Source organism: Mycteria americana, chromosome 1 (assembly GCF_035582795.1).
Source record: "Mycteria americana isolate JAX WOST 10 ecotype Jacksonville Zoo and Gardens chromosome 1, USCA_MyAme_1.0, whole genome shotgun sequence".
Classification (NCBI taxonomy): domain Eukaryota; kingdom Metazoa; phylum Chordata; class Aves; order Ciconiiformes; family Ciconiidae; genus Mycteria; species Mycteria americana.
The window spans coordinates 3,560,804-3,588,297 of NC_134365.1; the positions used below are offsets into that span (position 1 = coordinate 3,560,804).

Below are 27,494 nucleotides of genomic sequence, written 5' to 3' on the forward strand. Positions count from 1 at the left end.
TTCCCAGTATGGGAAATCACCTTTAGAGAGGAGGGCACTGGGGCTAACTTTGTTAGACACCTACCTCTAGGAGTCTAGGTCCCCTTATAGTTAATGGAGAGAAATGGGAACTTCCACTGAATAAAAGGTCTCATCCTAATGTCAAAGCAGGTGTCAAAAGCAGCTCACATAAATCACATACTGAAAGTGCTTTTTCTCTGTATTGACTCTGAAAGCATGCTGTAATGTCTAACTCAGATGTGCATGTTGAATGTTTGGTAAGAGGAATCCCACCCATTGAGATGGGCTGTTCTGCGAGTTTTGAGGATGGACCTGATACTCCTTGAATGGACTCATCTGACTGCAAGGCTTAGAGGAAAAGGGCCACTGCCAGAAACAGAAAATGCAATATAATGAATCTATTTATTGATCCTATGTGACAGGGAGGAAATTGTGCAAACTGGTGAGCAAATTTTGCTGGGAAGATTTGGGACAGTGGTCTAGGGCAAAAGGCAATAGCTTTCAGTGTTTAGATTAGTATGGGATTTTGGCAGTTTGTCTTCTCAGTTGAGCATGCCGCATACCAATACCAAATATCTGCCCTTTGTAGGCTTTATAAGTGAGTTAGATGTTGTATCTTAGAACAGATAGGAAAACTAGTTACTGCTGCATCCTCAACTTACATGGGTGCTAGGCTGTTCCTTGGCCACTGAAGATGCTCTATAAGTCATCAACGTCATGCTACAGGAATGGTCACCTTGAAATTCTTTTACCTGGTCAGATGAGCTTAGGTTTGGTTTCATTTCTCATTGTGGACGTTGTTAACTTTCTAAAGCCCATCTCCAAATGCTTAGGAGTATTCAGGGCATGAGAGGACCTTGTGGATGGAAATTAGATATTTCCAGACATTCACTTTTGTCCTGTCCAAGACATAAGGGTTACATCTGGGTGGCTTTGGCCAGGACCCACTGAGGAACAGCCTACAGCTGGTGCTAGAGCAAAACAGACATCTTCTCAGAGGTTGTAACTGGGGCCAGATTAATTTCTAGGAGATGGTGGGATCACAGAGATTCACGTCCCCAGCAAGGGCCGTGGTGGTGAGGAGTGAGAGCAGCTGGAAAACTTTTCATTAATTCACAACTATCATCTGCTCTTTATTCTCTTCTGCTGGCTCCAACTCTTCCTCCTTGGGCCAGTTTCTTCCTCCTGCAACCAGAGAGGAAACCCGAGTAGGTGCCTGAGCTGAGGCATGGGAGGCCTAGGATTAATGAATATGCAAGCAGGCTGGAGACAGACTAACTGGGAGCCAGAGGGATAAAGGACAAGGCTAGCCACCAGGCTGGGATGTGGGGGATGTTTTCACTAGCTGCTGTGGGAGCTGGGAAGGTAAGGGAGAGCTCCTCAAAAGAGAAAGAAAAACGTTCAGTTACATGCTGCAATGGTCTCAGTTGCAGTGGGAGGGGGAAGCACGTAGCCCTGGGGTCTTGTCTACATTTCTGCCTGGCAACAAGATTTTGTACTTTGTGCAGGGCCTGCTGTGCCTCTCTGTGAGAAAGCTCAACTGGGGTGAAGTGGTGGGGCTCATCACCGTGTCACGATCCTTCAAGTTCTTTGCATGGCATCTTCCTAGCTTTATGTTGATCTATAACCAGTGTTCCCCTACCACAGCACAGTCCTAGAAGCCTTCTTTTTATACCTCAAGCTAGTCAGCAGTGCTTTTCCCCCTGCCACCCAAACTTATCCTACTCTACAAATAACCTTGAACAACCTTGTAGTAGCCTTGATTGAATAGTACCCTGTGGGATCACAGGTGAAAGTGGTGTTCATGTTGTAAAAATGGGCTCCTATCAGATTTGCTTCAGCAGAGCATTTTGTTGGGCTTGCAGCAGTACTGCCTGCAGGGTTTCCTTCTGGCTGTTAACCTTGACAGCAGCTTGTCCCAGAGGCTGGCAGCAGCCCTGGGAACCTCTAGGAGTGCATGGAGAGCAGAAAGCTGTGTTCAGCTCCCTGTTCCACTGGTGAGGATCTGCAGTCACCCTGCCAATGTGTGGCTAGGAGAGGGGCTGTAAAGAGCATTGGCCAGGCTCTGTGGTTTTTGTGTTGGTTTTTTTTTTTTTTCCCTATCCCTGTGGCTTCCAGATACAGTTTCCTCCATTTGAAGAGTCAAAAGCAAATTGTGACTCTGATTTCTACATTCCCACTGTCCTGACTGCTGCTGTGCCTGCTGTCTGGGTCAGATGTCCCCTGTCCCCTTATGAGGTTAGGACCCTCATAACATCAGACCATAACCATGAGCTGTGTGTCCTGTGTGCATTTTGGGACACATCAGGGCAGCCCAGCACAACATAGCTGTTTGGGACAGGGAATGGAAATCCCAGAATGAACCCCAAACTGCTATGTAGCCAGAACGTTGGGACTGGTGAGATTTGTCTCACCAGCAGTCCTCTGTCGGTTGGGTTCATGGTCACTCTACCAACAGAGGTGCTTCTACATGACATTTCAGGTGTTTTTCAGATGTTCCCTGTTTAAGTTGGGAGACAAGGGGAGGTCACCATTCAGCCTTAGTCAGGGAGATGATGGAGTTTCTCTGTGTCCTGCTTGTTCGGCAGTTTCAACGTGACTTTTTCCTGCCTTCCCTCTAGGCTCGTGTAGGAGGGATGGAGTTCTCCCCAGGGATGGTCTACATCTCTCCAGACAGCCCTCTCAGCTTGCCAGCTATTGTCAGTATTGCGGTGGCTGGTGGCCTGCTCATTATCTTCATTGTGGCTGTGTTGATTGCATACAAGCGCAAATCCAGAGAAAGTGACCTCACCCTCAAGCGTCTGCAGATGCAGATGGACAACCTGGAGTCCAGGGTGGCACTGGAGTGCAAAGAAGGTAAGATGAGGAAGGAAGGATGGCACTGTGTCAGTGTTGGTAGGAGAGATGCAACCACAAAGCTTTGAGCCAAAGTATCACCAAGGAACAGGAATGTTGAACCCTGTGGGTCTGGCTCAAGCCTGGATCTAATCTGACTTTGCCTGTTTTCCCTAAGTCCAGCCTTCCTCCACCCTGTCCAAGCTGTATTTGCTAACTCACAGTCCAGGGAGAGCCTTGGCATGTGTCCCTGGAGAAAGGCTCTTTTGTAGGAAAGGTGAGATTGCTCTTGTCCACCTTCTTCCTCTCCACATGTTGCTTCTCCACTTTTACCTTAGTCTCGTGCACTCGGGTCCAAGGGCTTTTCCCATCACGATGAGGGAGATCTGGACTGTCATTGCTACATGAGTCGTTCCTTTTTTGTATCAGCCTTTGCAGAGCTGCAGACGGATATTCACGAGCTGACAAGCGATTTGGATGGAGCCGGCATCCCCTTCCTTGATTACCGAACCTATACCATGAGGGTGCTTTTCCCTGGCATTGAAGATCATCCAGTCCTGAGGGATCTGGAGGTAAGAAATCAACATCTCCTGCTTCTGGCTCCTCTCATGACTCCTTGTTCTGTCCTGAATGCAAGAGATATTGTGTATGTGGTGGGGACATGATGGCTTACAATGCTCTGTCCTACCAGGGATGAAACATTACCTCGTTAAAAATCCAGGTTGAAAGGAGAAGATGATTGCTGCTATCTTAGATGTTAAATTCAGTTTTATCACTCATCTATTTGGAAGAGTCTCATAGATCTATGTGCATTAGGTCTACTGTACTAAGCTCCTCCTTGGTCTTCATCCTGCTGGGATTTGGTTTTTAGACTGGATTTATTAGTTACAGATGTGCAGGGGCCAAGAAAAAAAGTTGTATGGCAGAGCGGCATAGCTGCCTGTGTTACTCCAGCTTTGCACAACACTGACACTACCAAGACACCTTTTTTCCTGGTAACACCTATAGAAATAACCTGCAGTCACCGAAGGATGTTCACCTTTGCTGAGCTCTGTGGTTTGCAGGGAAGTCAGAAAATCACAGCATCAGTCTGCCCATACCTTGCCCACATCTGCCTCCTCTATCCCAACTCTCTGGACCACAGCAGTGGTAGGACAGTGAGAAGTTGCCCAGCACTGCTGGAGTCTGCACACAGCCTGCATTACCTCACTGGCGACAATGAGTTTGATGGGACCCCAGGTGAGGTCTGCCCATGATGCAAAACTCCTTCAGGCTTTGGCAGATGGACAGGCTCTGCTCTAGGGATACCTGGGCCAGAGAAGCAGGGGATACACCATGGCCAAGGCCAGGGAAGTCGTTGGCTGAGCTCTCTGCAAAGTCTTTGGCAAGCTTTCAGCTTCAGAGAGGCTCTGGCGTGGGCTGGTGAGATTGCTAGAGGCCAAGACTGGGGTTAGTTGGCAGAGAGGAGGAACAGGAGCTGGCGCAGGCAATACCATGCTTGGCTGGCTATGTAATCAGAGGTGACTGCTCATCTTTGCTCCTTCTCTTCAGGAGAGCCAAAATTCATCAAACTGTATGGAAAGAACCATTGAAAAGCCTGATCTGTTAGCAACGAGGACTTGTGGGATTGGGTAGGAGGCTGAGTTACACACTGGCTACTGTAGATATTCACCTTTGGGGTGCAGGTAGAGTGGCCTCGAGCTGCTTTCCCTCAAGAAGAGTAGATCAGCAGCTTCAAAAAATGAGCAGAAGAGATGAGGGGTTATGAATCTCTCTCTCACATACATATGCACACACAAACACTTTAATCATACCCACAGTCAATTACAATCCCTATATTCATTAACCTCAGCCAGCTGACCACAGAATAGCATCTGACCCCTATAGAGGTTTTAGCATGGATGCTCCCATATGCAGATACATAGGGAGACACAGAGCTAATGTTTCAATCTGCCACCTTTGATCTCTTCTTCCTTTCATTTCATTCATCTGTTTTGGTTTTTTTTTCCCTTAATCCTCTGTAAAGCTTCAACAGCTCTTTCAGTGTCAACATCTTTGGCTACCAACATATCAGGGAAAGCAGTTCCCATTCTGCTCCCTCCTCTGTAGCACCTGGAAGGAGTTGCTGTTTATTGCAAAAGGCCCCAGCATAGATCCCTCAGTGAGCAGGTCTTACTTATTTCCAGTTCATTTGTTAATTGCTTCCAGATGCAGTACAAAATACTTTTCTTGTTATTTTTTTAATTGTCCATAATAACCCGGGGAAAGAAAATATTAAATGTTCAGGCAAGTGAGTTAAAAATAATTATTGGCGGGATGGGTGGTAGTGGTTGGTTGGTTGCTTGTCTCAAGATATTTACTAAGTAATTTATTTGCTGTATGCAAAAAGAGTTAAGAGCTCTAATTTCCAGAATGAAAAAGTAATGACTCTTTAAGGAGCCTTGAATTACTTGGTTGTTTAAGCATGCCAACTTGTTTTGGATTAAAGTGCCAAATCTGGTTGGTTATTAATACATACATGCCTCAGTGACATATTTTGCTCTGTGTTGAGACCTCCAGCTTCCAGACACGCTTTTGAAGGGCTGGAACAGCTTCAGCAACATGGAGGAATGAGTTTGGGGTTCTTTATTTAGGCTCCATTTTCATCTAGAGCCAGAAGGACTGGAAAGGATAAAGCCCACTGTAGACTGTGGAGTCCAGGGTCCAGTGCTGAGGTCCTAAATCGTTCTATATAAAAATTAGTTCACCAGCCTCTCACAGCTGAGAAATATATTAGACACTTATTGACCTTCCTGTGTCCAAACCATCTCAGCTCGCAAGCCCCTGGGTCCTACTGCAGTGGGACCTCTAAGACAGGTCCCAACTCAGGGTGTCCTCTCACACCTTCATCTACCTAATTCTTCAAACCAAGGCCCAGCTGCATGCTCACCATCTCAGCCACTACCTCACTGCATCTCTTCATCTCCTCAAAACCTGACCCCGCTCTCTCTTCCCCATTCACTTTCTTGCTGCCTCTCCCAGCTTCTTAAAGCTGAACCCCAAATCTCTGTAAGCAGGTTTCTTGCAGGGATGAAAAAGAGGCGTTTGGTGGAGATAGAGTGAGACTTCAGTCTGACTACAATAAAAATACAGTATGGTATGGTACCACATCCAGGCATTAGCAATCCCTTTTGATATACTGTTCAGGGAGGGAAACACAGGGTTGGAAAGTAATCATCTGGCTATGGCTAAGAGGTCTCTCAGGCTTCCTAATCATCAGATGATGTATGGACTCTCTTCCTTTTTACGGGACTATCCTGTGATGCAGAAAGAAGGACTCACCTGCCTGCTAGATGCAAGATTTTTTTTTTTTTAATTGCTTCTGCTGTTTGAAGCAGCTTTTCCCTTTTCCCCATCTTAGAACTGACTTCTACTTGATGTCAAAGTGTATAGTTGGAGGAGCTGGAGGGATGAAGGCAGAGAGGTAGCAAAGGGTGTGTGACCCATTTGGGAGGGGCCTCACAGTAGGCAGTGACTGAAAGGTATAAACTCCCTTTCTTCTTGTTCAGGTCCCTGGCTATAGGCAGGAACGGGTGGAGAAAGGCCTGAAGCTCTTTGCCCAGCTCATCAACAACAAGGTTTTCCTGCTGTCCTTCATCCGCACACTGGAGTCCCAGCGCAGCTTCTCCATGCGGGACCGTGGTAATGTGGCCTCGCTGATCATGACGGTGCTGCAGAGCAAGCTGGAGTACGCTACTGATGTCCTCAAACAGCTCTTGGCCGATCTCATAGACAAAAATCTGGAGAGCAAGAACCACCCCAAGCTGCTGCTCCGGAGGTAAGGATGCCTGGGGCTGGAGTGAGCTGGGCTGGGCAGCCTGTGCCCCGCTGTCTAACATAAGCATGCAAGTTGTCTTTGGAGGAAAGGGGCAAATTTGCTTGATTTGTGCAGCAGGGTGCGAAATCAGGATGGCATACAGCCACCGTTCACGTGACCCTGTTGGGCTGGCATGAAACTGTTCGCAGAGAGGGATGAATAAGGAAAGTAGGGCTGAATGAAGACTGACTTGCTCTCCCTTTCTGGTTTCCTGCTCATTTAAGACTTCTTGACAGACCATTCCTTTCAGCAAGTGTGTCTGTAGATCTTGCTCCACCTCCTCCCCAACCAAAAAGAAGACAATGATTAGAAGTTACAGAACTGAACTACCTCTAGATTTTAATGTGGACCTTCCAGAAAGCTTCATAAGGGCAGCAAGAGCCCATGCCTCCTAATCCTTATTTTGGACTCTTTGTGTGCTTAAGACATTCATTTATGCTTATGTTTCCTTTTAGTCTGAAAACTCCAATTCCATTTTGTAGGACCTATGAGTATATCACATAGAACAGGTTGTATTATATCCCTGGTGAGTAAGTCAGCTGCTGTCTTCTCCTGCCTGGGACGTGGACTGCCCTGCTGTGTTTCTTGTTCATGAGTTAACTACAGACACATGGAGAGTCTTCTTCAGCTGCATTGTGGGATCTTCTGTCTCTCCCTGAGCATTGGCACTGGGGGCTTGTTGAAGCCAGTAGCAGAGCTGAGCAGGACAACAGAACTGGTTTCATATCAGGCACAAGTTCGGGTTGGTGCTTCTTGGCCAGGTCTAAGTTGTAACCACCAGGGTTTATGGGAACCCTCGAATTAGAAATCTACTGCTTCGTAATTAATGTGTTTTCCCTGCCTAGGGAAATGCTGCCTCTTCTCCCTTTAGGATCATATTCATCACTGTTTCACAGTCTGAACCAATCCTGATTCAAGCCAGGACCCTAAGTAAAATCAGGGGGAGTCTACTGGAGATGGATGGCCTTTTCCACTGCTCAGAGCCAACTTTGAGGAGCCCTCAGCTGATTGCGACGGACAGCTTGGGCAGGGAAGAGATCTGTGTTGCCTGCTGGGAGGGTTTTCATCTGGCACACAGCCCACTATGGAGAACCGGCAAAAAAAGGAGGAGAAGGCACTTCCTGGCATTCAGAGCAGCAAAGCCAGGGGAAGAGGCTGGACTTTGCTTCTGTGTCAGTTGACTCCCTGATATGATTCAAGCCCTACAGCCTGGCTGGTGACCTCCCTCCAGCTGTTCCCAGGCTTCCTCTCTGTGCTTCTCCTCTGATGCTGGATGGCACTGTCTCCTTCCAACTGTGTCCTCCCTTCATTTTGTCCTTTTTCTTCCCCTTTCTCCATCTCTTTATCTTCCCTGGTTGTTCATTCCTGTCTTGTCCTGAGCATTCCATCTTCCCTCTTTCTCCTTCTTCCAGCTCTTTTCTAACTCTAGTCCTCTGTTGGAAATGAAACGTGGCCTTTGGTAGGAGACCCAGGGAACAAAGAAGGCACCTCCAATGTTCCAAGCTCTGAACAGAGTCTACTGAAGAACGCATGAATAGCTCAGTGTCTTGGGATTCAGATGTTGGTGTGAGGTCCCCAGACAATTATTTGGAGCAGCTGGATTCAACTTGATGCTTCCCCTCCCTCCCTGTGGCTCTGTAGATGGAAGAGAATCTTCCAACACCTTTCTGCAGTGTTGGTTTTGAGGGTATTTGACAGGAGGAAGGAGATGGCTGGAATGATTTTCCCACCTCGCCTGTGTCCAGTGTTTATCCCACATGACATCTACAGCCTCAAACAGATCAAAGTCTCAGGGCAGAGAGCAACAACACAATGGGATTTCAGTTCTTTTTCTCATGGTAATGCTGAGTTTGCACCATGTGATGGGTACCAGGTGTCACACCAGGGAGCGTCAGAAAGAGCACTCTTCTGCGTGACATTCCCTGCGAGGAGCTCAGACGATGATAAGCATGGGGACTGACGGAATTGAATATCATACCATGACGAATGGAGGACAGCAGCTAGGTGACATTGACCTAGGGGAATAAAGTGCAAGCAGGCTGGTTTGGACAGAGGCAGTCTCTAGGCAGAGACACAGCAATGATCACTGGAGACAAAGAAAATACAGCATTAATCTGGTAGCAAACTGGGACCATATCACCTCTTTCTCTGGTTGCAGGCAAGAGAAGAGGAGCGACAGCAAACACCCCTATTATCATGCCTTCCTCCACCATCCCCACCATCTAAGCGAGATGTGCCTGTGAGAACAGAAAAATCCCTATGGACACCAGGCTAAAGATCAGCTGCGTTCAGCTAGGGAGGGGACCATCACTTACTCTGTGTTGCTATAACAGGACACTGTTTTCAGGAAAGGTCGTTGGCTGGTTCCAAGCGTACAGCTCCAGTGATACAAACCCTTCTCCTTGCAAGTCCCATGCTCCAGAGGAAGCAAGATCAACTTTATGCTGAAGGACTAGGGACCCTAAAAAGGAAGCTGCAGCCCTAAGTGAGAACCCCTGGGTGGCTTTGGTGATAGCCAGGACAAGGAAGACCCACTTTAATTCATCCAGGCAGGGACTCTTGCTTTCTTCTTGAGCAACACCAGTGCATGTACTAGAGCCAACACAGATTTATCCTGTGCTCCTGGTGTCCAAACCACATTTACAGGTCTGAGTCAGTCCTTCTGTAGGAAAAGTTCACCCTGAAGACTCGAGATGAATTTTTGTCTGATTGAGGACAGAGTGTTCAAGGGCAACAGGATGAGCTCTGTGAATGCACCACATTGATACATTGAGGAGGATAATCACTCCCAAATGCCAGGGAGATAATCAGTGCCAGATAACTATTCTCTGGTGATTTAAATCTGTCTGTCTTAAGTATTTATATAGCCTATTTGTCATATGGCCTAACTCTGAGCTCCTCATATTTGTTAGATTTATCCTTCCTGAACTCCTCGGAGAAGGTTCCCTCAAATGTTGTCATCTCCATTCCATCGATGGAGAAACTGAGAAACAGACATACGGGGACTTCCCTACTCACAGGAGAATCAACAGGGCAGTAAGGATTTGCCTGAAGGTTTCCTAAATCCAAAGCTAAAACAGAGAGCCTAGGACACACTTAATCCTGATGGTGTCATGCCAGACTTTCCATGGGGCTCAGAGATCTGGGCAGTAAGATGGACAAAGCTAATCTTTTGACTAGCCCTTTGGTATGACCAGCATGACTAACTCATTTCCAATTTGCTTCTTCTCCTGGGCTGATTTTAGGACGGAATCTGTGGCTGAGAAAATGCTCACCAACTGGTTCACCTTCCTTCTGTACAAGTTCCTCAAGGTAAGAGGAGCAGCACGCCTAGATGAAGAGCTGCTTTAATGCATTTCTTCTTGGCAAGGTTTAGTTGGGGCAAAAGCTTCCCAGGTATAAAGGAAAAGGCTTTTATTCTCAGGAGAGAGCTCACTGCCTAATGGGAGAGGGGCCGTTTTCTGATCCAGGGAGAACAAAGAGGGACAGTTTGTGAGAGAGGCAGCCTGCTGGTCTTACTCCTGTACAGAGGTGGGATCTAAGGGTCAGTGCTGAAACATGAAGGATTTCAGAGCCTGGTGGAGACCTATATCGAAAATGCTCTCCTTTTACTAGCAGACTTAGATCTCCATCACGTGGTGACCCATATTTTCAGTGTATAGTGGCTGGACATCTCCTACCACCCCAGCTCAGAGGCAGTACTGAGGCCCAGTGCCTCCATCATACCCAGTGCCTCCATCATACTTAACCTGCTTTACCCACATCATCACCAGATCCTTGCTTAGTTTAATTTAGGGCTGAGCCCTAGCTCTTCTTGGCATAAGGCTGCCTCAAGCCTGCCCTGGGCATGGCCATACCCCCTCTGAGTACGGAGGGCTAGACGCAATACACCATGTAAACCTGCCAGCTGCATCCAGAGCCCAGCACGGGCTGAGGCTGTTGCTGCTTTGTATCCCAGTGGGAGAGAGCATTGGCTTTGCAGGATGCTCATCAGGAAAACAGTGAAAAGACTTGAGACACCCCCTGAGCCCTCTTGTTTCTCCTGGAGGGCTTCCTTGGGGTGGTGCGTAGTAAAAAAAAAAAAAAGAGGCTTTCAGCCTTTGAGACCTGCCACTGACTGCTGGATGATGGCAGTTTCCTCTTGGGGACCCACACTGAGCCTCAAGCATGCTAACTGCCAAGGCGCCAAATTCAGAGCCAGCCTTTTTGGAAGGAGCTGGTCTCTGCACCTCTCCCCCACTCCCAATGCAGTTGCTCGATATTCTTACACCTTACAGCCCCGTTTGGGCAGGATAGCCACTCTCTGCCTGGCAATTCAAGGCTTTACACATCAATCCCATTACCCTGAGCCTTCCCCAGGCACAACCTGTCCAAGGATGAACACATGGGAAAGTTTTGAAGGTCCCTGGAAGGTAATTGCAGTGACTTCAGTATCAGATTCCTGCTTTCAGCTGAAAGGAAAGGATATAAGGAGGTGACTCTCTAAAGCACTGCTTTTATAATAGGCTTTTTCCCCCCACTCAGCTACTTGTCTTCTTGCCTTAGCCTGAACAGAGGCCTGATAAGGGCAAGAGACAGGCACACAGAAGCAATATGCTGCTGGCAGATAAGCTAATTAAGTGGGAGACAGGTGTAGGAACTGAGAAAGGGGCCACTTTGCTTCAGATTATTAACTTGTTTTTGCTGGGATTTACACCAGAGGAAAATGACCTTGCTCGTTGAGTTGGGACACACTGCAAGAGGAGAGGGCAAGGTGGGGAGGAGGGGAGGAAGGATGGAGAGATGAAGGGGAAGGGAAGCAACGGAGGAAAGCATGAGGAGGAGTGCATGGTGGCGAATGTGCAGAAGGAGGGCAGCAAGGGAGGAGAGGCTAGGAAAAGTGTGGGAAGAGGAGTGCAGTGAGTGGATATGATGGGAAGGGGAAATTAGAGAGATGTGTGCTTTACTGGCCCTGCCTGTGGGCTGCTTGCTGCAGTCCTGTGCTGGGCCCCACACATCTAACATCACCGATGCAACCGTACAGATCCAGGGGCACATCTCCCCTGGGTCATGGAGCTGCTCCTGCCTGAGCATCCCTACTTGCCTCCAGCATGAGAGTGCTCAGGGAGACTGTGGACTCTGCCCAGACACCCAGGACGGGGCACCAGCAGTCCACCTCCCTTTCAGACCTGTCTCCAGGTCCTCTGGGACCACCTACTCCAGTGCAAAGCTCTGGCTTGGTGGCAATCACTTGAACAGCTCCTACAAGGCTCTGCTAGCCCCAGCATTGTCAGGGAGCACTGACATCTTTGTCCCATGACAGGACACTTGAGAGGGCTGGTTGCACTCTGTGGAAGTGGAGGGCCACCTCTATTCCCAGGCTGTATGGAACAGACTGATTCCCACTGATGCATCTGTCTCGAGTGGTTGGGGATGGCAAGGCGTGGCAGTCGTTGAGATGCTATGTAGGTTGGGTTCTCACTTCTGCTCCTTCTGTTTCACCTCATGGTTGTCTCTCATCCCTGCAGGAGTGTGCTGGTGAACCTCTGTTCTCCCTTTTCTGTGCCATCAAGCAGCAGATGGAAAAGGGTCCCATCGACTCGATCACTGGGGAGGCCCGGTACTCACTGAGTGAGGACAAGCTTATCCGACAGCAGATTGATTACAAGACACTGGTGAGTGCTCTGAGCACACCTTCCTATGGGCTTGTCCAGCCTCTTCTAGCAAAAGGGGATTTAGAGAAAAGAAGCCAGTGATGGGCATGCTGACCCTCTGGGACAATTTATTCTTGCAACCCAGCAGGGTAACCCTGCTGAAGACTGACTAGTTGCGTCCCCTAACACAGCAAGGTTTGTGGCTGAAGCATCTGCTTGCAAAGCATGTTTGCAAAGATGGCTGCTTCCAAGTTACTTCCATTGTGCCCTGCCCCATGCCCAGAGCATCTCCAGCTCCCCAAAGGCATTGCCTGTTCTCTGAAAGCATCTACACTCATTGCAGGGTAGGATGACAGTGCTAATCCTTTACCATTGCTTGGATTAAGTGAGGTCCGGGAGCATTGGAAGACAAGTGTGAACCTTGTGTCATGAATATGCCTGTGAATGTGAAGACAATAGATATGGGCAATTTACTCTGTTCTGTTAGACAAAATACTTCCTAGTGTCTACCCCCTTTCCCTGGAGTGATGCCCACCCCTCCAACATCCCTCTGAGTGGTAAGTCAAAGGTAACAGTCTTCCTACAGCAGAAAGGTGGGGTTGTCACTGCAAGTTATCACCACCCTGAGCTCTTCCCTGGGAGGAGTGTGATGTCCATGGTGGGGTTTCTTCCTCCTTACTCTTAGGACCACACGGGGGTATTCTGATCACCCGTCTCCCCATCACGTGCTCCCTCCTCCCTGGTCCCCAGCACCAGTGGCAGAGCTGCCCAGCGCCCAGCCCGGGCACACAAAGGGCTGGTGTTTGCTGGGCAGTGCCTGCCCATGGTGGCAGCCCTTGGCCATGCGGGGTGTCCCCAGCGCTGAGCTCAGGCAGGTCGGGCGCAAGGCTCTTGGTCACGGGACACTTGTGATCACAGGGACACCCAGCTCAGGGCACGGCAAGCCCAGAGCTGTCCTGAGACCTTGTGGTGTTCTGTCAGTGCAAAGCCCATGGCCTTCTGCAAGTGACAGCAAAAATAGTTTTTATGAGGCTATATTGCAAGGATCTTCTCTAGAATAATCCTCAACAGAAAAAAAGAATTAAAAAAAAATCTGTTTCTCCAATGAAGATTTCAGCATCAAGGAATATGTTAGAGGTACACAGTGGAGGGACCTATTAGGTCTTCTTTAGAGCGAATGCAATCATTCCTCTTGAGCAAGCACAAGCCAAAGAAAAATGAACATGATTTAAAGATTTCAAGGGAAAGAAAATTAATCCTTGTCACTGAGTCATTTGCTTCAAAATGTAATTGTCTGCATGGTGAAATATATACATTGCATACGTTCAGCTTTAGCTTCTACTCTGAGGTTACACCCTTTTCCCACTTGATTAAAGAGCATTAGATATGTCTTCTTAGTGTACGTGTTTGTGGGCCTTCACTTTTTCCTGGATACACTAAATCCACTGGGCTTCTAAGTCTCTGTGGGATGAAGAACACTTTCCAAGTCTTCAATGATCCTTGTCATTTCTTTATTTCCCATGTCTTTGTTCTTGGAAAACCCCAACCCCAAATTTTATGATGGTCAGAAGATGCTCTGAATTTACCAGATTATTTTATTTGCACCTTCATTTGAGGGACATTGATCTCACTTAACTTTAGCTAGCTTTGAGAACTGTGTCCATTCGACATTAGTTCCTTGACCTGTTTTAGATCTTAGTTCAGGTGGGCTGATGCTAGAAATGCCTCCTTTTCTTCAGTAACTACAGGCAGTCTAAAGCTGAGCTTTGATTGAATCCAAGTCTGATGAGAGGGTAGACTTTATTCTTAAGACCACAATTTTATTTTGCATATTAAAAATGTGATTTTCCTATTAAATCAGCCGTGTAGTGCTTCTTTTCTATTACGTGTGGTTGTCTAGCAATTTGGAGGCCTGATCTCACATGGAGAGAGTGAGCAAAAGGAAGAAAAATGCAGACACAGAGTGATCGCTTTCACTAAAGGAAATCCCTCCGATCCTTTTAGGCTTGATATAAAGCAGCCAGCAAAGGGTAGTAATTATACATCAGCCTGAACAAAGCTCTCCTCCATTCGCTTTGTGTCATTTGATGTTAATCAGCTCTCCCTCTTACATCTCAAGAGCAGACAAATATATCCCGATAGGAATCTCAGCAGATTTACGGAGATCAGCTTCGGTGAAGGAGATTAAGAAGAAGCAGAATATGAATAGGATTGTTCTTCCTTTCTGTTTCTCTTTATTTCTGTTTTATTTTGTCCTTCCTCTACCTTCCTTAAGCAGCCTGTCATCTTTTATTAAAAATATATAGTAATGAAATAAAGCAAGAATTGATTCAGTATTTGTAATATAGGAATTCCCTCAATGTCTCCTGGTGTCTACCACATACACCTGGTCACCACTGTGAGTTTGCAGTGTGTGTGGCTAAAATTCATTGGGTTATTTACATTCCATGAGCGCTAGATGACTGCTTGACTGAGTTAAATCACAATTCCAGCAGCGTGGCACATTGAAGCAGGCTGTTTATTGTCATTATTTCAGGAAGACAAGGACAGGGCTTCTTTTGGAAGGCATTTATTCTTTAGCCTTCATTAATCATGACCAAATATTTTAAGTCATGGTTTCAAATATGGTTTGAGTGAAAAGCAGATCCAAAAAAATTGACTTATCCAGGGAGAAAAAAGAAGAGAGAGCACTGTCAGACATCTGGAATTACTGATTTTGCAATACACACCTCATTCACTAAATTTAGATTGTTTCGGTCTGATTTCTCTCCAAACCAGATAGCTCTGATTTGCTGTCTGCCAGGTTCTACGGTTCTCCAAAGAAGCAGCCCTCAGTGGCCTAGGGTCTTTGCAATCTATAAAAATTTCTGTACTTACAAGGGATTTATCAGTCTAGGAGAAACTAAGCAAGTTACAGATGTGATTTTCTAGAATAAACGTATTGCAGCTAAACAGTGGGTCTTCTCCCTACTTCTCCTCAGAGAAACACCCTCTTGTGTTAATGTCTTCGCTAGCAGTCAGTGCTCATCATCTCTTGTCTGAAGTGGGTCTCTTGTCAAAAACCCAGCTAGATGATTCCATCTACGAGAGACAGGAAGATCTCACCCCTGCTAACTGCCATCTGCCTTTGCCAGAATCCATGATTTTTTAACCATTCACCAAAACAGAGTCCAGATGCAAAAACCTTACTCCCTACTGCCACTGCTCGGCTGTCACTGGGAGATGAAAGACCATCCATCCCCTGCATCAGCTTCATTTCTGTTGATATAAGTAATGCAGGGGAGCAAAGACCTCGATGTATGTCAGAAGCTATCAAGAATATTGGCTAATTAGTGCTTGGGGGTGCTTGGTAGGCGGGAGCTGCCCAGTACATCTTGTGCAGTGGCATGCTCTGCATGCTCCCTGCACATCTCGGTGGCTCCAGTGTTGAGAGCTTAATTGGATCATCTCTCCTGACAACATATTCCAGATGGATAAAGATGTTTTGAGCTGCCTTTGGTTAAGGCTTTTCAGGGAATTTTGGTGGCAGGGAGGAAGCCACTACCAAGATATAAGATGGCTCTCCCATGCTTGGTCTCTCTGGGGGTCTTTCTCCTCCTTGCTCACTGCCAAGCCTCACTGTGTGCTAGCCCCCTTGAACCTTCCCTGGCCCAATCTAGAAGGGAGAGAAAGATGTCTGTCCCTGGGACAGAAACTGTAACGATGTCCTGGTCTCAGGACAGACCACTCAAACACTGCGGAGAACTCAGAGTCAGGGTCCCCATATGAGTAATCACAAGCTGTTGCCTTTATTATTTAAATGCCAGTAATCCATAGTGGAAATCAGGGCTTAGCTCTGCTAAGCATTGCATGTATATATACACTTAGAGACAGCTCATGGCTGGAAGGGCTGGCAGACAAAAAAAGCCCGAGGATGTAGAAAAAGGTCAATAAACACAAATCCAGTGAGATGACATGCCCCAAGGTCACACACAGTCGGTGGGAGAGCAGGGCTCGGAGATTACTACTCCACTTGCTCCCAGTCCCATACTTTTTCGTGTTGACCCCACAACTGGCACCTTCATCATGCTATGCTGACACAGACCTCAATGCATGACAGAACAGTGGTGCCAAGTGATGGTGTCCTCTCAGTGGCAAAAGATGCAGCGTCTCCTTGAGCGACACTGAAGTCTCCTCTCTCCTTCATCCGCTTTGCTAGCTCTGTCCCGCAGGGCTCAAAGGCAGGTTGTGGGTGATGGAGCAGTAACAGTGAATGCATTCAGGAAATCAGCATCGCAAAGCTTCCCTCAGACTGACTAATCATGCAGGAATATAGCACAGGGCATCTCAGGGGTCTCTTCCCCACCAGCTGATATCAAAGACTGTGTTGACATAGCTGAGCAGGGCTGCAGGAGCAATGGGATTAGTTCTCTGTCTTACGCTGGTTGTTATGAGGACAGCCCTGGGTGAAGCACAGGGCAAACCTTACTCTTCCAGTGAGACTGGAACATCTGAACTCTGCTAAATGGATAAAGCAAATGCTTAGGTTTTTTTCTCCTGGTCACCTCCTACCAGGGACAATCTATAGAAAGCTGGGGGGAGAACAGAGGAAACCCTTGGAAGGATTCCCACAGAAGTGGTAGGAATCTCTCTCTCAATTGCAAACACCTTATTATGATTAGGAGCTTCAGTCTGTTGGGTGGGGAGCAGAAATTTTCATCTGTGGTGTAAGGATGACTTCTATAAGGCCCATGACAGTCTCCAAAGAAGAGCCATTTAGTGTGTGCAATACACAGGAGCAGCTTGCAAAACTCCTGAAGTCTTTGTACTGAGAAAAGTTTAGTGCTCCACAAGAGAACAGTTGGAAAACACCAACTGAGAGCTGATGTGAAGCCTGGGGCATATGTGTCAAAGCCACTGTGCTCTGGGAAGGGTATTGGTTTCTATAATCAATGCTCGAATTCCCTAAAATGTTGAAAGGAGCCTCTTGACTGTCATTGAAATGAACACACTGGAGTTCAGGGGTTTACAGGTACTACCAGCTGCCCCATCTATGCTTGAGACCACTAAGAGCAAACTTCTCTCTGCGCAGCCCTTTGAAATATTGCCTTCCCTGCTCCTTCTTCTTCCAACTGAGCTGGAAAAGAGGAGAGCAAGGACTACCGTAGTCAGGGTGTGAATGATCATGGCAGGGTTTTTCTGCCATCTTCCAAAGTTGGCTCCCTATGAAATTCAAGGGCAATCAAGTTATAAGAGTAAATCACCTTTGTCAGCTTCCAGCTGGATGATGGTCTGCACTGTATGGTGGGTACTGCTGTGGTGGACACTGGCCAGCACCTGCAGGAGATGTTGGCCATTCTGGACCAGCAGCTAGATGCCTGGAACGGTAGTCCAGATTATTTTTAAGAGCACTAAGTGCCTTCATGTGAGGAACAGAACTGAACCCCAGGTGTTTGCATCAGAGATGAATCACACCACGCAGCTTTCTCTGACTGGCATCAGCTCAGTTTGCCTCAGCTAACCTCAGATCACTGGGAGAGACCTGCAGAGTAACTTGGTCTCCAAAATCATGTGTGATCCCCATAGCACTCTCAAAGGAGCTGTCCTAGCCTGCCATCACCGCTTCATTTTCCTACAGATGTGCAATGGCGGGGGGGCAACTAATAACCTCAACACTAGATGCATTTCAACAGTGCTTTTTATGTATATAGTTCTGTGATCCTTTGAGACGAAAGATGCCACAGAACTGTAAATCTGTGCTGTTATTATTATCTGAATTGATGCTTCTTCAATACTCCTGGAAGGGACATATAAATAATAGCATTATGATCTAATCAATATCTCATATTTACATCTCCCCTTTCATCCAGAAAGATCACAGAGCTCTTTGTAAGCAATATCTTCACAAGTCCCTCTTAGTTGAGCATAACAGCACCAAAGGGAGCCTGGTGAGCCAATATATAATTATACTGATATGATGTCACCCAGTTTCAAGCCACTTCAAGATCCCACTGCATCTTAGTAGGTTAAGGTGGAAAGTGATGGAGAGTCCAGTACCTCTTGCGTACTACAGAGGAGAATTTACAGTCAAGGTAGAATTTGTCTAAGGCATCAAAACTAACATGTCTGCACTTGTAGAAGTGACACAGGTACATTTTATGATCGTAAATAGCCAGGAGCATCACTGAACACTCCTTCCAAGTGCAAAGGTGTGCTAAGTTTATAAAAGTTTATAGACTTCACACTCCTGTAACCAGGAGAGAGCAGAATGCTCGACATAGACATGAACAAGAGTTCAGGGTTAGATTGCTGCTAAACACTGTGTGTATGTGTTTAAGGCATCCCTTCCTCCCTCTCCAACCCATATGCTTTGCATTTACTCTTGGACAGAGTCTTTGGAGAAAAGTATATTATCCTCCTGAGAAATGAGAGGCCTCTCTAGTTGGGTCAATTTTCTTGTTCTATATGTGAAAGCAGAAGTTGTTGTTTTGTGTTTCTTTTTTTAAGAAGCCCTGCATTTCAAATTAATAACATTCTTCTGAGAAGGGTCTTGGTCAATCTCATGGCTGTGCAGAAGATGGACAAACTTAAGCCTGAGAGATTGAAGAACACTTTTACCTGAATTGTCAAAGTCAGGTAGCAATGCAAGGAGGCCAGTACTGAATTAGTTCACCTAGCCGCCTCTCTAGGAAGCAGGGAATGGGTCAGAGGCCAAGGAAAGCTCTGGACAACCCTTTGGATATCAGTTCAGCTCCAACCAGGGTCAGGTCTGATTGCATTTTTAATAGTTTCTATGAAAAGAGTGTGTCAATGACCTTTGTCTAGTATGATTTGGGTGAATGCCATTTTTACTGAAAGTACCAGAACTTGAGCTGGTATTCATGGGCTTTCTGTTATTAAGTATAGTGAAGATGCCAAGGAGATGAGGCTCAAATCTAAGGGGCTATTCCCACAGGTATAGTAGTTTCACCTCACAGAAACAAGTGGCATGAGACACAAGTTCAGAAAAACCTTCACATCAGCCCCAAGTCACTGGCTGCAACACCTGGGAGCCCACAGCACTAAGCTGAGAGTCAAATCCTGAGCTACGCTTAATTCACTGTGCACAGACGGTAAGGGGTTGAGAGCTGCACAGGTGTGGATGCATGCAATCCCCCTGTGTGAAAGCAGATCTCTGTGCCCTCTCGAAGGAGGGAATACTCTTGGTACACATTTTTCACCTTATTGCACCCTAGATCCCTCCTGTCTTGTAGGACACAGGAACCTGCAAGAAAGTGGCCGCAGAAGGATGGCCACAAAGTACTCGTGCTGCTGTTAAATGTGTGGTGGGTCTCACTGCCTCTCTCTCAGGTCCTGAGCTGCGTGAACCCCGACAACGTGAACAGCCCCGAGATCCCGGTGAAGATCCTGAATTGTGACACCATCACGCAGGTCAAGGAGAAAATCCTCGATGCCATCTTCAAGAACGTGCCCTGTTCCCATCGGCCCAAAGCTGCTGATATGGACTTGGGTATGTGAGTGCACAATGGGCCCTGATTGCCCCCAGGGTTTGAATTATATATATCTTCTTGCTGAGATAGTCACAGCCCAAGCAGTATTAATTACTCATTGTGCGGGCACATGAAGCATCCTCTGTTTAGTGGGCTGCATCCATCTCACCCCTGACTGCTTCCCTCTCCTGCCAGCACCCCACCACCAACAGCAGGGCTGGGAGCTACTGCTCTGAGGTTTCCTTTCTGCAGAGGACTTGGACATCTTAAGGAAAGTTTAGTCCTTGTGTTTATGTATTCATGTTTTTTTTTCTTAGTGGTTTGCTCCTTCATCCATTGCTCTGCTTGGAAGGTGGAAAGAGCTGCACCAGCTTCACTGGCGTTTCTAGGCAGTTGTGCTGTCAAGCTCTGGGGCACACAGGGAACTGTACAGGCCAGTGCAGGGGTGCCTCTGAGACCAAAATCTATTTCTGCCCAAAATCTGGAGCAAGGATGCTGGGAGGAGTGAGATGTCTAAAGTTGGGGTCCAGAGGTAGATGTGATGCTACTATGAAAGAATGTAGAAAAATCTGCTCAGGGCATCGCTGAGGTGTCCGGTAGGGAGCTGGGGACTGTATTGTGGTTGTGTCTGCCAGAATTTGCCCTCAGTGACTTTCAGTGAAAGACACTTGAGTGGAAAATGATGGAGTCTATAAAACTAGTAAAGTAGAAGAGGAACCAAAAGGAGAAGGAATGGACAGATGCCAAGAAACAATTCACAGCAATAATGGAGGCAGGAATGAGAGGTCAGGGATTAAAGTTAAGTGTCTATATGTCTGCGTGTATGTGCAGGGGAGGAGGGGATTCCTGACAGAAATTGCAGCAAGATTCCTGCTCATGAAAGGCAGTTAGAATAACGAAACAAGCTGCCAAAGCCAGCAGCAATAAAGAACAGATCATACATATCATCAAGAAAGGACCCAAGATGATTTTGGAGCTGCTGTGAGTCAGCAGGGGAATGGTGAGTGCTGGGGTGAGCATGAGGGCAGATAGGGCAGGGTGCCAGGGCATAGTAGACTGGAGGAGTGGGGTTTACAGTGGGATATCTTTACCTGTCTGATCCTGGATGGTGGTCACAGAGCCTGTTACGTTTGGAAATCGGACTGGGTATGAGTGGAAAGTACTTTGTTCTGCTGTGGGGGTGAATGATGCATCCATACTGGGAGGCAGGAATTTTACCTGCATGTTGCAAATACAAGGGATAAATTGGAGTCCACACATTTTGCCGTAGCTCTGGCAACTGACAGATACAGAAGTGTGTGTGTGCGGGGTCCCAGCTGGAGCTTGACAATTTTGCATGCAGGACTGTTGCTGTTTTAAGAAATATTGACCTGCTGAGTGGTGCTGAGGACCAGCAAGTTCCAGAAAGTATTTATGAGCGTGTGCACCCCTCACAGGACAGACTTGTCCGTACTGACAGGAGACTGCTTAATGAGCAGCTGCTTGGCCAATAGCATTGATGACGCAGTTGGGGAAGAAAAACCCAAAACAAAACACAAAAAAACCCTCATCTAGTAGAAGAGTCTTGCCAGCAGCAATATAGTTGCAGGCTCCTTTAGCACAGCAGCTAACAAGGTGGGAGGAGCAGAGCTGGCATGGGTGAAGCAGGAACAAGAGGATATGCACTTCAAGCCACAGCTCCAGCCCAGCCTCTTTGCAGGAAAAGATGTTTGTTGGCACCTGGCATCCTTCGGTGACAGTGAAGGCAACAAGGGGAGAGCAGAAAGCACTGCTGGCCATTAGAAAACAGCGCAGAGCTCTCAGGATCAACCTGCCCCAGGCTGAATGCTCAGAACTGCAAAGGCGGTTGGATCAGCCCCACCAGTCCATGCTAAACAGTAGGTCAGAGCAGATGACTGTAATCTGGCCTTGAAATCGATGGTTTTCTAAACAGCAACACCGTTTTCTATTGCCATTACAATTTTCTGGGCTTTCTGTCCATACTAAGGCCAGATTGCTCACACGGAAGAAAGCAAACAAGCTAATGAGTTATTTTGAGTTGTTAAATGCAGGGTAGCTGCAGGCAGAGTGACTTGTATGTGTCGCAAATGTCATAATGTTTTGCAGTTACCCAGACAACTCATGGAGGGGGTTGTCAGCTGAAAGCACTTATTTTGGACACCCTGAGGTTACATTTTAGTCCAAAACCCAAATTGCAGCCCTCTGAGTAGAGGCTTCTTTCTGCAGTGGCTATTTTTGTTATTATTTTTTAAAGCCCTCGCCATAAATAAAATACCCCATCTTTGGGAAAGCATTAGAGTGTGAGGATCACAAAACGGGAATTTGCCTCCATGCTGAGGCATTCATTCTTCTCTGTGTTTCGGATGCTTTTTGCAATGGACAGCTGAGGTGATGGGAGCTGCCAGGTTGACTGTCTTGCACTCAGTGATGTTGTCTCAGGCTCATTGTGGACCGTGTCAGGGCAAGCTTTCACTGCCTCATCAATGGTGCAGGACTGAGGTGAGGGGTTCAACCTCTAGGAGCCATTTAAACTGGGTCTAACTGGAGTATATTTACAGTAAGGCAGACGACTTGCATACACAGGACAAAATATTTCCCAGGTATCTTCCATCTATGCGTTCTGATATGAACTTTTTTCCCCCAACCACAGTGGTCCCTTCTTCATCCCAGAAGCAGAGCGGAGTTTCTCCTCTCTTCATAGAGATCATCGCATACTGGACGTGTACCATTTTTTGTTTCCTACCCACCTGGTTGTACTGGCACCCACAGCATATAGACAAAGGGTTTATTCTCCTATTTCCTATGCCAATTTGTCTCTCACGTGGAAATTATTGGGAAGAGAAAAAATACTCATAGGAGAGAAAGCAGCCCCCCAGCTAATCTTCAGACTAATCTTTCATGAGCACAAGTGATCACAAAGTAGGCATCTCACAAAATAGTCATCGAGCCTGAGTAAGCCACATGCATTTGCTCCACATACCATTGCTGTGCGCAGTCAGCTACAAACCATTTCACAGCCCCTCATGGGAGATTTAGGGTCTTTAGGAAAAAGGTGGGAAGCACGGTATATGGCATGAACAGTTGACTGGAATGGATTGTGTGCATCATGACCTAGAAGTGCCTGTAAAGGATGGTGTAACTGATGATGACTAGGTCAAATGAAGGCACTTGGAGTGAGCTGGCAGGTCTTCCATCCACCTGGGTATTTCCATTGCCCCTGAAAAATGTTCTCTCTGCTACACTTTTCTCCCTTGTTCAATGGGCGTCTTCAGGGTGACCCCGATCAGAGAGAAGGCATGAGGGAGGTGTAACATTTTCTATAGGATCTGAGGTGCAGGAGGACATCTCCCCATCTCCCACCTCCCCATAAAGTCATTCCCTAGCCAGGCATTGCTACAGCTCAAAGGAGCACCTCTTCATCAAAGCCCCCTGGAATTTCCTTTTTCCCGGTCAAGTTAAACAGAAAGGTTGTTTCTTAAAAAAAAAAAAAAAAAGAAAAAAAAAAAAAAAAGAAAAAAAAGAAGAAGTAATTCCTGCGTGCAATAAAAAGATACACTATCTGCTGAATGAAATATAAAGGCTTCACAGCAGCTGTCTCCTGAGTTTGCATTTACTGCTGCTCCTGATTGGAAGGCTTGATAAAGATAATGGGATTTTTTACCTCCCTCCCCCTCTCCCTCCCTCTCTCCGAAAGGTGGAAGTGTAACAAATTGGATTGGAGTATGTCTCTCCTTTGTGCCAGCTCGCAGAGGAGCGCGCAGATCTGATGAGAGAGGGGACAGGGTGCTGCCAGCGAGGACAAAGCTAACAGTTTTCACTTAGTGCTGTGAATATGGATGTCAGGGTCACCTTTTCCTCCTTTGCACCCTCCCTTCCCATTCCCTTGCTCACAGCCATTGCATTTCCTTTCAGATCAGTGTGTGACCACCTCAGCTGGCACTCATGGAGAAGGAGAGCGTGCAGTGCTCCTGTGAGACTAGGAAGAGTTCGGGGACCACAACTGGGGGTCCGTTCCCTGTCATTGCTCAGATGCATGATGAAACGATTTGTATTTGGCCGGGCCAAATGGGCTGCAAAACTGAAGCCAGATGCTCTGAACCTGCCCTGCAGGTTGTTTTCCCCCTTGTCACGCTCAGGAGTGGGTCTTGTGCTGAGTCAGACTGGCCCTTCCTCTTCCTCGCATGGCCTCTTTCTGCAGGAAGGCCAAGGGGAAGGGCTTGGTAATCCCCTGTGTCTGTGCAGGAGCAGATGAAATGAGGAAAAGAGGAAAAGAAGACAAGCTTCTGCTGCTCTGAGGACCCTGTCCAGCCCTTGAATACAAATAAAGCACAGAATGAGGAAAGCTGTGCCTACCCTTCATATCAGAGCCTAGTGCAACACTGAGAACCGGTGCATCCCTCCCAAAACACTACATGAGTGCGTGTCCCTCCCCAAAGATGAGTCAGATGAAAGGAGGACCATAATAATATGCAGAGCTCTGAAGGAGAGATGTCAGAGACAACGTCCCCAAGAGACCATGAGGAAGGCACATAAGAGACACACTCTGTAACAGTAGAATTGGCTTTGGCACTCTGTGGGGCACTCCATAAGAGCACCGTTTCCCAGCCCAGCCCAAACTTCAGCATTTTGTGCTCTTCCCAGAAATACCTGGGACCAGTTAGCTTCCAGGAATCCAGTCCACTTGAGAATGAACAAAGCACAAATCACCCTCGGACATCACAAGGATAATGTAGGTGATGATCTAAGGAGCTGGAGTAAATGAAGGGCAGTTCAGGATCAGTGCTTAGCCAACATAACCTTTGCTTACTCTCTGAGTATCTCCAGCCAAAGTAACACCCAGCAATAAACACAGCAGCTGACCTCTTCCTGCTAATTTAAATGAATAATAAAGGCAAGGGCGGCTTTCCCAATACATTTTAATTATGTGATAAGAAAACTGCTGAAACCAAAAGAAATTTGCAACGGTCCTTGCATTTCTATATTAGGAGAAATAAGCAGGGGTGGCAGGTGATGTCTCCATATCCAAGAGTTCATTTTAATTAACTCCCGCAAATGAATAGACTTTCTGCTTTGGCTCTGGCTAAACTGTATATGGCTAAACTGTGACTGAGACATGACAACCAAAAAGATAGCTTTGGATGGTCCAGGGTGTCTGTGGTTAAGCCACAGCTTTCACTGGTGTCACCGGGTGATACCACAGTTCTCTCCTTTTAGCCATGTTTATGTGTTCCTTGCCTATAGGCGAGTCTGTGAGTCCTCTGTGGGAAAAGCTGTGACAATCCTCCACATGGAGCATCCTTCAAGATTTGAGCAAAAGGTGATACCCTGGGAAGTGAGGGGGAGCTCCAGTGCTGCAGAAGGAGAGAAGCATTCATTATTTCAGGATGGAGGCTGGAGAACTGGATGTGGTCAGGAACTGGAGCCCTTCTGCCCGCAGTCATGCTGCTGAAGGCTGGTGGAGTTTACTTGCTCCATGCAGCAGGGTGTTGGTTCTGGCTCTGGCTCTTCTCCCGGTAGTGCCACTACTGTGTCCGAAGCTAAGGGCTTCCTGTTCTCCATCACTTCTGGATTTGAGTAGCAAGAAGCGTTGTGTGAGCACTAACGGAGATGAACTACTCCCAGTACCGGGTCTGGTGCTGTGCTGAACAAGACACTGCTGTGCCCAGGGGAGCCCTTTCTGTGGCTAGGTCTTGGCACTTAGACATATCTCAGGTATTGACAAAGGCTATGTCTATGCTGCTAAAAGAAAGAGGACCAGGGATGAATTTCTATCCCTGATACAAGTGACATTCACTTGCTCCTGTCCCATGGTGATGATTAACATACACAAGGACAGGTTGGTCTTGGAAACAGCCACGTTGGAGCAAGAACAGAGCCAGGGAGTAAGACAAGAGTTAAGCACTGTGAATAATCAGGGTGCTAAGGCACCGGGCCTTGCTCTGTTCAGCTTTGCCAATGGATCAACAGCTCTCTGGTCATTGCTTTATTTATCTGTATAGAGCTCACCGCTGCATGCTGCTGTGCCCTAGCCTTGGACCTCTCATCTCTGTAGGCAACTACTCTTATGTTCTGATCTCTATAAGGGGTCACTCTTTAAAGGGGTGGGTGCAACAGTTGTTTTGTGATTGCAATATCTTTTTATCAAGGGTAAAGAAACCAGTCTGGATAATCTAGGACTTGACTGAACATTGCCATATGGCTACGATTTTTTCATACTTTCCTCAACCATCTTCCTGAACTTTTAATGGTTCATCTGTCTTCTCTTTCCCTCTGGAAAGAGGGCTCTGGACATTTGTGTATTCACATGTTGTACGTGGTTGGAGGCATCTGAAGAGTGTGAAAGCAATGACTGACATGCTACTACATGGATGCAGCCTGCATATGTGTGACTACATGGATTATGGGTACAGGGATTACCAGGGGTCTGTCCCCTATCTCAGAGGCTCTGCACAGCAGAGTTCAATGTTCCTGTTCTCCTTGCAGAGTGGCGGCAAGCAAGTGGGGCAAGGATGATCCTACAGGATGAAGACATCACAACCAAGATAGAGAATGACTGGAAGAGACTCAACACACTGGCTCACTATCAGGTAACTGTGTGAGAGGATGGGTAGAAGGTAGATCAGCTAAGAAAGTACACAGGAGAAGGGCAAAGTGTTATTCTCTAAGATGCAGAGGTAAACAATGGTTGAGTGGACAGTAACTGGGCAGAGCCCCTGTGTTGAGTATGTCCATCTTATTCCACTGTCCTTGTAGTAATTACGCTGCACAACATCAGAGATTAAGCCAAGGGAAGAAAAAATTCTCTTTCTCTCTCAAGGGAGGGGCATCCCTGGTGAGTGAAGGATGTGAAGAGGAGATGTGGTCATGAGGACAACACGAGTTAACATTTCTTATGTAGACAAACAGAAAACAAGCCCTCCAATCCCCCTTTTTCCAATGCATCGAAGGCCTTGTAATGCTAGCAGAGTTCAGAAGGTTGGAAGAGAGAAAACTGGAAGGGAAGGAGGCTTAGTGTCTGGAAGAAAGAGGAGGAAAGCAGCATGACCGGAGAGCATGGTGCAGTGGAGTTGTCACTGACCTAGGAAACCTCGTTTTCAATCCCTGTCCTGGTCTATGTGACCTGCCTTGGGACAGGGCTTCCCTTCATCTCTGTGTGACCTTGAGACCCATAAAAGAGGGCTAAAGATGTCCAAAAATATCTTACAAAAGTGGTAGATTTAATGAAAAATTGAGTTTTGGTCAAAAGCTCCCCCCACTCCTTCCCCCCCTTGCCAAAAAATACCAAAAAAAAAAGCATCTCATTAAGTTTAATCCGATGCTGACAATTTTGTCATTTCCTTAATCACACCTCAGCAATCTATGTTTCATAACAAGATTTTTTTTGTCATTTAAGAGCTGACCTGAGGAGGCAGCAAGCAATAATTTGAAAAGGAAACAAAAATTTTCACTTCAGATTGACTGAAGCATTGCTGGCTGACTTCAGAACACTTTTTTTCATGGGGAGCAGGGACGTTTTCTATTTTATTTCACCAATAAACCAGGCATAATTTTCTTTGCTTTCTGTGCTTTTTCCAGTTGTTTGCTTCAGGCAATGATCTCCCAGCTACATGGATGAGCTGGGGCAGAACAGGTCCTCAGCTGCCAGGGTGCTGAGCTCTACATCGTTTACCCTGGCTGTCCTGAGGGCAGACACGGAGCTTG

General features: G+C 46.9%; 1 protein-coding gene across 4 annotated transcripts in view; it reads left to right on the forward strand.

Moving 5' to 3' along the window:
* The window catches only part of PLXNA4 (plexin A4), a 434,060-nt gene that overhangs the window by 385,159 nt on the left and 21,407 nt on the right, over positions 1-27,494 (forward strand). For all 4 annotated transcript variants that reach the window (XM_075491509.1, XM_075491511.1, XM_075491510.1 and 1 more), the window contains 7 exons: positions 2,622-2,856; positions 3,265-3,407; positions 6,384-6,652; positions 9,937-10,003; positions 12,199-12,345; positions 19,654-19,813; positions 26,277-26,380. In XM_075491509.1, the coding sequence (XP_075347624.1) occupies positions 2,622-2,856; positions 3,265-3,407; positions 6,384-6,652; positions 9,937-10,003; positions 12,199-12,345; positions 19,654-19,813; positions 26,277-26,380 (1,125 nt within the window). The remainder of the gene's footprint in view (positions 1-2,621; positions 2,857-3,264; positions 3,408-6,383; positions 6,653-9,936; positions 10,004-12,198; positions 12,346-19,653; positions 19,814-26,276; positions 26,381-27,494) is intronic.